General features: G+C 43.6%; 1 protein-coding gene across 1 annotated transcript; it reads left to right on the forward strand.

Moving 5' to 3' along the window:
- Positions 1–2,952: 2,952 nt before the first annotated feature.
- Positions 2,953–6,905, forward strand: LOC101162474 (hyaluronan and proteoglycan link protein 2). The gene is made up of 6 exons (XM_004078335.4): positions 2,953–3,161; positions 3,252–3,356; positions 3,726–4,103; positions 4,220–4,336; positions 4,742–4,924; positions 6,334–6,905. The coding sequence occupies exons 2-6, from the start codon at positions 3,263–3,265 to the stop codon at positions 6,609–6,611; spliced, it is 1,050 nt and encodes a 349-aa protein (XP_004078383.1). The 5' UTR covers positions 2,953–3,161; positions 3,252–3,262; the 3' UTR covers positions 6,612–6,905.
- Positions 6,906–10,916: the final 4,011 nt, after the last annotated feature.

Genomic DNA, 10,916 nt, shown 5'->3' on the forward strand with positions numbered 1-10,916 from the left:
TATCTTTGCATTTTTTCACATTGGATGGTTTTGTGCATCTGCCTCATGCAGGCGCTGCAGAGATACTGTGATCCTCACAATGCCACCCTTGTGACTGGGTGCCATGGTGGCAGAAGATCCGGTACAGCATCCTCTCCTGCTGCCTCCAGTGCCACAAGGGCTACAACAGAGATGGTTGAATGCACACAGAGCTCTTTAGAAGCCTGCTTGTAGGAGAAATTCAAAAAAACTCAGGCAAGCTGTTTGTCTGCAGAGAAGCCTCATTTACTGTTAGCACTGCATGTTTTTTAAAACAGTCAAATAATGCTGAAAGGAGCGTAATAGCTACTTTGCTTTATGTGTACAGGCTTGTTCTGCTTAGATTAACATTATGTATTAACTGACCAAACTTTTTAACTCTCTACCAAAAAGGCAAACACTACAACAGCTTTTAATATTTGTACCTTGACAAAAAGTGGGAATGTGAGATCCCTGGAACAGATTTTTTTTAAATAACAGAAAAGGTTGCTAATTTTCATAACACTTGCTACAAAACTTTTGCTCATTTTTTCTCTAACTGTTCATGCAGACCAGAACCTATGAAAAGACTGAGTTCTTTATGGATGACAAAATAAATACTAGACATTTTAACAATGTTCACAAACTCTTTGGTTCAAACAACTCTGTTCTGAAAACCAGCAACAGATCCTGTGGTGGTTTATATACACTCCAGTGTGGGACCTGGTGAAACAGGCAACAGGTGTGGCAATTAAACCAAAACCAGGTGTTACTGATTAGCAGACAAGGGGCAGAGTGAAGTGAGCCACCTAAATTTAGAAGCATATGCAACCAAACCTGATCACAAATTTACGACTAGGAAAAATATATAAATATACTACAAAAACATTTTTAAAAATGGAAGCCCATAAAAAGTCAACATCAATAAAAAAACAAATATATCTGTAGTAAAATAGGGCTCTTATAACTACAGTCTTCCTAATCAAACCATATGTACATTATTAAGTTTGTCCTATTACATCTATTACTTAAAAGCCTTTTCACCACCATTAGTAATAAAATGTGTTCATATATATATATATAAATATATATATATACATATGAACACATTTTATTACTAATATATAATAAAATATTATACATACATATATATATATATATATATATATATATATATATATATATATATATATATATATATATATATATATATATATATATATATTTAATATTTTAGTTGGTATTCTTCTATAGTTTTTTTTAATCAATTCTTTATAACTATGTTTTATTTATTTTAATGATCCTCCTAATTCAGCACATTTAAAGTTTATTTTATTTGCTTAGAGATGTCTAAGTTAAGAGACAAATCAGTTATTAAATGTAATTTCATTTTGAATTATTGACTTCTTGAGATCAGCTTTAAAAGCATGATTGCTTATTATCATTTCTTCTAGAGGCAGCATATTCCTTTAAGAAATTGTTCTATATAAGGTTGTATTTATTTATTTTGGGGTGCACTCATTTGTGGCGAATATTTCTTGTGTTTAAAACCTCATTTACTAAAAGTGGGCAGTAACCATGAAAACAAGCTGAGAGGTCTTTGCAATGTCCAGATTTTATGTACAGATAGAACCAGACTACACGCAAGCCTATCGTTGAATTTCATCCATTACAGACTTTGATGCGTCCAGTTGATATTAGTCCTAAATGGACAACCTAGAGTCAGTTTTGCAACCCTATTCTGCACCATCCAAAGTTTGTTATGGTCTTTTTTGGCTGCACTTGACCAAACAACTTCGCAATGGTCCAAGTAACACAAAACTAAAGACCGCAGAACCAGTCTTATTGTTTCTGTTGACATATGATTAGCATTGCATCTACTTATTCAAAAGTTGCCTACTCATTTTAATTGACAGTCTTACTTTTATGTGTGGTTCATGACATTGTTTGGTCTTGTGTTATAAAAACAGCTTAACCTCCTTAACTTGTTCGATTGATTGATTCAGTAGCATTGTATGCAACGTTTATTCTTCTTTGACAGAATGCTTTGAACACACAACATACACTTGGTTTTCAAACACATTCAATTTTAACTTTTTTTTCTGCCAGAAATAGACTTAATCTCCTGTTGTAGCATTTTAGTGGCCTGAGCTAAGCTAGAAGAGGAGACTGATATAGTTGTATCATCGGCATATGTGGTCATCTTAGCTTTACTTAAAGTATAATAGAAGTCATTTGCAAAAGCAAATGGTCAAAAGAGCTGCCTTTAGGAATTCCATTCCATTCCTAAGGTTTACATCTATTTTATTAAGTACACTTGAGTATAAGTATAAGCATAGCAAGTATGCTACATACCATGTACTTGTAGTGTAACCAAATACTTTTTCAGTTTACAATATATAGACAGTATACAAAAAGTAAGCTACCTTACTTTTAGTATAGACTACTTTTTTGCATAAAGGCTGTCAAATATCTGCAATGTTTTATTTCTATGTGGCATTTCCCCTTGTGCTTGCATTGAAGAACCACATAAGCAAGTAGAGCTGATTCATTTGTCTTTTTAAAAACTGGTTTTGAGGATCAAACCTAAAACTTTGCTAAGCTAAACAATGTTTAGAGAAAACAAAACCTGTTGACCCACTGCCACCTAAAGTCAGTTATCAGTTTATTTTTAGTTTGGTGTCACCAATAGCAACAGCAGCGATGGTTTAATCATTTAGGTCCATTTGAGTGTAAAGAGCAGCTTTCATTTTTCACTAACCTCACTTTCTGGTATTTTATTCATTCATTTTATCTGCTTATTCCTTCCTTCAGGCCAAATTACTTTGGCATATTATTTTAGTGGACACAAAGAAATAAAGACAATTGATCAAAGGCTGTCAATGACACACAATCGTATGCTCATTAACATCTGGAACAGAGAGAACAGCTGTGTTTACACATTGCTGATCACAATGAGGACCATATGACCGAGGAGAGAGGGGGGTGAGAAGGATTAGAGGAAGCTGAAAGATCCGGACAGACGAGCTGACACTAACATAACCCGAAGATGAAGAAATGTAAACACTTACCTTCAATTTCCTAACTGGATACCATGAAACCCCTAACATTATGTTGGACGGTGCTGGAGGATGACTGAATAACTGTGTCATTTGACTTTACAGGTTTGTCCTTTCTTATATATTTCTGATTTGACAAGCAGAACTTGAAGATTGTATCTTATAAACGGTGTTGTGTTTATATGTGGATGACAGGAGCTAGAAGAATGGCACCTTTCATGATGAGCTTTGCTGTGATTCTTTCATTAACATCAAGCTTCTTCAGCTGGTCCTCAGCTCTGTATTCCAACAGCAGAAAAGGTAAAGTCCTTTCAAAGTCGTTTGAGGAAACAATTAGCTTTGTGAAGCACCAACTTTAACATTTTCTTGTTGGTATTTTGATCCAAAAGTTGGACTTAATATTAGTAATATTAGTAATATTTGACGACGAGTTCTGAAAGCAGTCTTGAGGCACTGATAGGACTAGCTGACTGATCTTGATGTGGCACGAGAACATTTCTTTGCATCTGGATAGATTTTGGGCTAAGAACTTAACCCAAACCCTGTAAGTGCGAGAACATGCTTGATTGGTGTCTTTTGGTTTCTTAATTGCTACTGTAATAATTATTGCAATCATGTAACACAGTAGGTATAATTAATTATAACGGATTGTGTATCCCCGCCTTGCAGATACTCAAACAGCAGTTGCTGTCACCAAGAGGCTGCAGTTTTTGCTTGAACCACCCGTGTTTGCTGAAATCATTGGCAGACGAGGAGAAAACGTCACCTTACCTTGCATCCTCAGAATTAAACCAAAGCATTACAAAGTCAAATGGACAAAGGTGGAACCAGAACGGATTGGTCTGGAGAGTATTGTCATGATGTCTAATGAAAAAGCCTTCAAACCATATGGCCACCTTGGACAGAGAGCTTCTCTTCGGAGGGCCCATGCCATGGACGCTTCACTGCTGCTCCGCCATCTTGAGCTGGACGATGGGGGCCAATATCGCTGTGAGCTGATAAACGGCATAGAAGATGAGAACGTAATTATTACTTTGAGAATTGAAGGTAATAATGGCCATTGTTCAACCTTCTGTAGATTTACTAAATGATCCATCTATCTGTCCGTCCGTCCATCTGTTTTATCACCTGTTGAGATCTGGTAACTGTTTTATATTTTCTAGGTGTGGTTTTTCCATATCAGAGTAAATATGGTCGCTATCGGTTCACCTACCCTGAAGCCAAGGATGCTTGTGTTCAGCAAGATGCCAGACTAGCCACATATGATCAACTCTACAGAGGTACACACTTTTCAAAGTTATAACTGCTGGCTGGATTTATCGATTAATTAATATTTAATTACTCTTTACTTGGAAGGTTCAATGTATTTAATTCATTTAAAACAAAAGCCTTATTCAGATGTCTTTTATTGTTTTTCTTTCTGTCAAAAAACTGCTTTCACACAGTTTACAATTTAGGAAGTCATAATTCTCCTAATTGTTCCATTTATGTTCGGTTTAAATCTGTGGTTTTATAAAAAAAAATGCTCTTATGTTCAAGTAAAGTTGTCGTTTTAAGAAATGTTTTAAAAAATTGGATATTTAATGTGATCAAATAAAATGGAATCAAAACTTTGAGCTTGTGAATAAATGATTACCAACAGCAGGTGCTTGACCATTTTTTCCGCCCCTTGTTTCTTCCTGCAGCCTGGACCGAGGGTCTGGACTGGTGTAATGCAGGTTGGCTTCATGACGGAACCGTCCATTATCCAATCATACATCCACGACCGGTCTGTGGAGGAGAGCTGCTTCCAGGCATCCGCAGTTATGGACCAAAAGACAAAACCCACGACCGCTTTGATGCTTTCTGCTTCACTTCCCAGAACAATGGTGAGATAATAGAAAACCTGATGTCTGGAATGTTTACGAAAGAACTGAGGGCGGGGGCAGCTGGGGGGGTTGCTCTCCTGGTTGGGCTGGGGCGGCACTCTCTTTCCCCCCATGCCTCCCTGCTCTATGGCTTATGGGGCCTCGTGGCGGTCCTGCTGGCCCTGGCCTTGACTGGTGGATGTGGTCACCCGGGGGGCGGTTGTTCTCTGCCTGCTGCCACATGGCATTGGGGGCTTCTGGCTGCCGTGGCTGCTGCGGCGGGGGTCTTGGTGTGGGGGTGGCTGGTCACTCCCCCTCCTTCTTTTCACATTCCATCATCCATTTTAGAAGAACATAAACACTCAACTGAGCACAGGTGTTAGCTCACCTTTGCACTAATAGTTTGCGTGATTGAATGAAATATCTCACACTAGTTGGCTTGAAGGCATAAGTATGCACTTGTGAACAATATCTGTATTGTGTACATGTTGACATGTGGACATTTTTGCAGTTAACAGGTGTGTTTATAACATTTGAGTGTGTGTGGACAGGCCCCGCCCCTTTGAGATTTGTATTCTATTTGAACCTTACCGTAATTATAAACATCCAGTAGCTTGTTGATTTATGCTGCTTCATGGTTTTACCCCCCTCCCCCTCCTATGATCACCCTGCTATCCCCCCCTTTTCTAACATCCCTCTCTCTTCTTCCCTTCTTTCTTTTTCTGTCCGGTCCAACACAAAAGAATTTCAAAAACAATTAAAAGGAATAAAGTTTGGCCTCGATTACAAAAGGGGTTTATTTAGACATACCTCTGGTTTGTCAGAAGATTCATAACCCCTGTTGTTAAAGTAAAATATGTCCAACACAAGAGGCCTTCAGCTGTCATCTGTCTGCCCAGCTGTTGGACAGGACAAGTTTAAAAAAAAAAAAAAGAAAACCCGATGTTTGGAATATTTACGAAAGAATTCACAAGTGAAAATAATAGGAAATTAGCTGTGGAGATTTGTGCTGGGTCACGTCCTGTTGCACGCCACAGAAAGACAGTGTATGTGAAGTAATATTTAGAACTTCAAATCCTCCAAAATCTTTTTTTATGATTAGACATCAGCAGCTGACTTTCAATAAAGAACTTTCTTTTTGAAATGGCAAATAAATGAGCTAACTAAAATTTAAAAATGCAGATTTCTTTTAAACCGGCACTTCTAGTTTTGTATAAAGCTGTAAAGCACCATCCTTCATTGCATTTAGTTGGTTTGAGTTTATTTGATACAACTCCTGAAGCTCTCTGTAAGATTAACACATTTTTCAGTTTAAAATACCAATAAAAGCTTAATTGATGACCATATAAACAACAAAAAAAGTTGTACGTTTTCATCAAAGATGCATCAGCCTTTCAATGACTTCTGTTTCTGTAACTCCCTTGTAACAGGATCTCTTTTCTACATTTCGGGGGCCCTTTCCTATGATCAGGCGGAGCACGCTTGCAAGACTCGAGGATCAGAGTTGGCCTTGGTGGGCCAGCTTTATGCTGCCTGGCGTTTTCAGAACTATGACCGATGTGATGGCGGATGGCTTAAAGACGGCAGTGTTCGGTTTCCCATCAGCAACCCCAGGAATCGATGTGGGGGCGTGGCAGAAGCAGGGGTCCGCACGTTTGGCTTCCCCAACAAGATGATGCACCTTTATGGAGCCTATTGTTACAGATAACCTAAAAGTATCAAAGACAACAAAACCTGGATTATAACGATCAGATATTATTCACTCACTGCTAGCTTTTATTGCTGTGGCTTGCCTAAATATGTCGGTGAAGGTTCTCATTCCGTAAAGATTTGAAAATGTACTGGTGTCAATAAAAAGTGGTTCATTCACAGCAGCTGATACTCACAAAAGCTAGTCCCTCCCTGAATCGCTGTAATAACAATATATTCAAAAATTCTAATATCTATTATTTCTCCCTTAGTTACATGTGAACGGAACATTAAAACTTTAGAATACAGGTGCTTTTGCTGCTGTTATTTTTGTCTTCTGCAATAATGGCATTTTTAATTAAGCCTACTTTTCCAGCAAAATAGGAGCCGAGTCGATTCTGGTGCTTAAAGTTCTGGTTGTTTGCCTAAACAAGACCTAAACTCTGATGGATGCAAGAGAAAAAGCTAAATGGTGAAAAAACCTGAAAAGAAAATAACAACCTTCCAAGGACAACCTTGTCTTATGTTGTCAATATAATTCATGTTGGATAAGGAAGTTAAGAAGAAAGAAGTGCTAACCATCTGAGGCATCCCTTGGTGTGACCCATCATCGGCAACCAGACTACAAAAACCAAGTATTATTAAAAAACATGCTTCTATTGAAATAAATAAAATGTTAAAAAGATTAGTCTAATTTACTACACTGGACAGAGGATGTTCAAGATGGGTCTCAGTAACTCAGACATTTGTCAGCACTGTGACAGTAATCTACCCGACAATTACATGCATGCACTATGGATCTGCACGCCTGTCCAGGCTCTCTGGCGGCAGGTATGTGCCGATCTATCAGTCTGGCTTAAGGTTTCAATCACAGCTTCACCGTCACTTTGTGTGCTTGGTGACATGAGTGCCATCGATGTAGAAGGAGGATTAGGCTCTATCATTTTCACAACTCTTTGCATTGCTAAAAAAACTATTTTAATAAATTGGAAAAGCAAAAAAAATATAAATATAAGTCAACACAGAAATCTGCTGCTTGATCATATCAGCTTGGAAAAAATGTCAGCCCAAAGTTCAAGTAACTTCGAAAGAATTCGGTCTCTCTGGTCTCCCATAGCTAACTCCGTGACTTAGGGGGTGGGGGGGGCCTGGTCGCCGCTGCTCCTTGCCCTTCTGCAGTGGGCCGGGGTGGGGGTCGGGGCCTCCGGTGCCTGGCGGGGGTTGTTGGGGGCTCCGTTGGTCGGGGGATCGGGTCCGGCGCCTGGGTGGGGCGGGCTGGGGCGCTGCGTGGTCCTTTGGGCTTGGGTGTGGGGGTGCGTGGTGGGGGGGTGGGGTGGTGGTCTGGCCTGGCTTGGGGGGGTGGTCCCTTTGCCTGTGCTGGGGGGGGTTGGCGGGGGGCGCTGCTCGGGGGGGGGGGCCCAGCGGCGCTGGATGGGCTTCCCATCTACGCCTGGGGCTGGGATCGGCCCTTCCCTGGCTCTGGGGCGGGACGGGACAACCCTCTTGGGGCCCCCGGTCGCTCTGGGTGTCCTCCGCTTCGGCTGCGGGGTCTGGGGTGGGGTGGGGTGGGGGGTCTTGTCGGCCCTGACCTGTGGGGGGGCATTCTGGGGGAGGGGGGGGGGTCCACTATTGGTACGGGGCAGGGGGGGTTGACGGGTCGGGGTCTCCGCTGAGGCCATCGGCGGTTTCCCCGGCCGGTTGGCTGCCTCGGTCCCGTCGAGGCCTGACCAGAGCTCTTCTAGGGCCGGCGTTTGGGGGTGGGGGCCTGGGCTTGCTCCGGGGGGGGCCGGCGCTTTCTGGCTCCTCTCTCTCTGTGTGGGGGGGGTGGTGCTGGGCCTGGGGTGTCGGCGCCTCCGGGGGTGGGGCCCCTGGGCTGGGTGGGCCTGGCCCCCTTGCTGGGGGGGGGGCGGGGGACAGCTGTTTGACCACCGGGGGACAGTCTATCAGCTCTCCCCAACTTACCCCCTTCCTCATATAACCTCATAATAGGGTGAGGGGGTGGGGGGCTTAGCCTGCGATGAGCCTTGGGGGGGGGTTTACTAGGCAGTGGCCCCCCTCCTATGGTTGCCGTATGGAGTGGGCCCCCCCTCTTTCGGTTTTACTTGCACCTTAGACATGTAGGGCCCTTGGTAGGGGGGGTGCTTGGACATCACTGCCAGCAAGCAGCGGATGTCCTCCTAGCACCCTACCCGCCAATTTTAACCGCACCTTAGACATTTAGGGCCCCTTGGTGGGGAGGGTGAGGGGACGTCACTGTGAGTAATCAGGAGATGTCCCCTTAGTGCCCTACCCGCCAATTTTAACTGCACCCCCCTTAGTACACACACACCTCTCCCCCCTCAATATATACATCCCAACATAAACACACACACATGCACACACACACCATCTCAAACACACATACACGCACACACATTTTGCAAGGAAGGTGGGACCTGGGTCCATCTGTCCCCTGCCTCTTCCCTGGTGGGGGGTGCGGGCCCCTTTGCAACGGCGGCCGTGTCCCCGGGGTGCCGGCTTCCTGGGCCCGGCGGTGCTCTCTCCGCGCGCTGGGGGAGTTCACATTACATCTGAGCCGGGGGTGTCTGGTCCCTGGGGGGTGGGTTCTGGTCCTTGCTCCTGAGTGCTGGGCCCCGCCAAATTTCCAACTGTGGCCGAGCCTGGTCGGGCCATATTTATAACACCCCTTGTGGGCCCTCTTTTTTTCCCCTGGGTTCCCCCCTCCTGGGCGGGGGCGGCGGGCCCCCTGCCTCGCTCCTCCCTGGACCAACCGTGGGCCGGGCGGATGGCTGCCTGGAGTGCGGAGCGGGTCTCCCTTGGGGGGTCCTGGCTCGTACCTGGGGTTGGGGCGGGGGGATGCCCGGAACTCCTGGGTGGTGGTGGGGTGCTCGTTTGGGGCTGTGGGCGTCCTTCTCCGGTGGGGCTCTGCGTTGGGTTCTCCCGGCGCGGCGGGGGGGCTGCTCTCCTGGTTGGGCTGGGGCGGCGCTCTCTTTCCCTCCGTGCTTCCCTGGCCTCTGGCTCTGGGGGCCTTGCGGCGGCCCTGCTGGCCCTGGCCTGGGTGGCGGGCTTGGTCGCCCGGGCGGCGGTTGTTCCCTGCCGGTTCCCGTGTGGCGTTGGGGGGATTCCGGCTGCCGCTGCTGCTGCGGTGGGGGTCTTGGGGTGGGGATGGCTGGGCACTCTCCCTCCTTCTTTTCACGTTCCACCATCCATTTTAGAAGAACATAAAACCTCACCTGAGCACTGGTGTTAGCTCACCTTTGCACTAATAGCTTGCATGACTGAATGACTGAAATATTTCACACTAGTTGGTTTTAAGGCATAAGTATGCGTGTGTGAACACTATCTGTTTTGTGTACATGTCGACATGTGGAGATTTTTGCAGCTAGCAGGTGTGTTTATAACATTTGAGTGTGTGTGTGGACGGGCCCCGCCCTTTTTGTACTGCATTTGAACCTTACCATAATGATTAACAACCAGTAAACTTGTTGCTGTATGCTGCTTCATGGTCTTATCCCCCTTCCCCTCCTATTATCACCCCCTACCCCCCCCCCCCCCCCCCCCCTCTCTCTAGCGTCCCTCTCTCTTCTTCCCCTCTTTCCTTTTCCGTCCGGTCCAACACCAAAGATTTTCAGACATGATTGAAATTAATAAAGTTTGGCCTCAATTACAAAAGGGGTTTATTCAGACATACCTTTGGTTTGTCAGAAGATTAATAACCCCTCTTGTTAAAGCAAAATATGTCCAACACAAGAGGCCCTCAGCTCTCGTCTGTCTGCCCAGCTGTTGGACAGGACAAGTTAAAAAAAAAAAAAAAAAAAAAAGATTAGTCTAAGAAAAAAACTAGAAGAAATCCAATGTTTCACAACCTTTACCGGTTTTAAAATAATATTTTATGTTGGATTATTTTGGGTTTTTTACATTTCAAGTTTATAGTCCAAGAAAGTTTTCATTTATCCTGATTAAAGATTATAATGTAGATTTTAATGTAAACATGTACTTCAATATTAAGGTTGTCATTGCATGGACAAAAATGATAGAAGTTGAACTGACGGCTGCTGATTTGCATTCATAGTTTTTAAAAATGTCCACCTTAATTACAAGAGCCTCAAAGAAAAAACATTTAAAACCAGATTAAGATTTTTATATATAATTGATCCCCAAATAAAAACACAAAAAATCTCCGATTTCAGTTTTTTTTTTCCAGCTGTCATGAGTTCCCATCAGAAGATAAGACTTCTCTATACTTTGCGACTTTTTTTGTGAATCCGGTCTTCCTGGAATTTCAGAAAAATCATGTCAATGAATGTATTTAAAGGAAGAAAAC

The sequence above is a fragment of the Oryzias latipes genome, chromosome 16, assembly GCF_002234675.1.
Source record: "Oryzias latipes chromosome 16, ASM223467v1".
In the NCBI taxonomy this organism is placed as follows: Eukaryota; Metazoa; Chordata; class Actinopteri; order Beloniformes; family Adrianichthyidae; genus Oryzias; species Oryzias latipes.

What these genes read in the sequence shown, in the direction of transcription:
- LOC101162474 (XM_004078335.4), top strand. Translation starts at nt 3,263, where the DNA reads ATGGCACCTTTCATGATGAGCTTTGCTGTGATTCTTTCATTAACATCA. An exon ending in GTATTCCAACAGCAGAAAAG is followed by an intron (nt 3,357 to 3,725) that starts GTAAAGTCCTTT and finishes CCCGCCTTGCAG; the next exon opens with ATACTCAAACAGCAGTTGCT. An exon ending in CTTCACTTCCCAGAACAATG is followed by an intron (nt 4,925 to 6,333) that starts GTGAGATAATAG and finishes CCCTTGTAACAG; the next exon opens with GATCTCTTTTCTACATTTCG.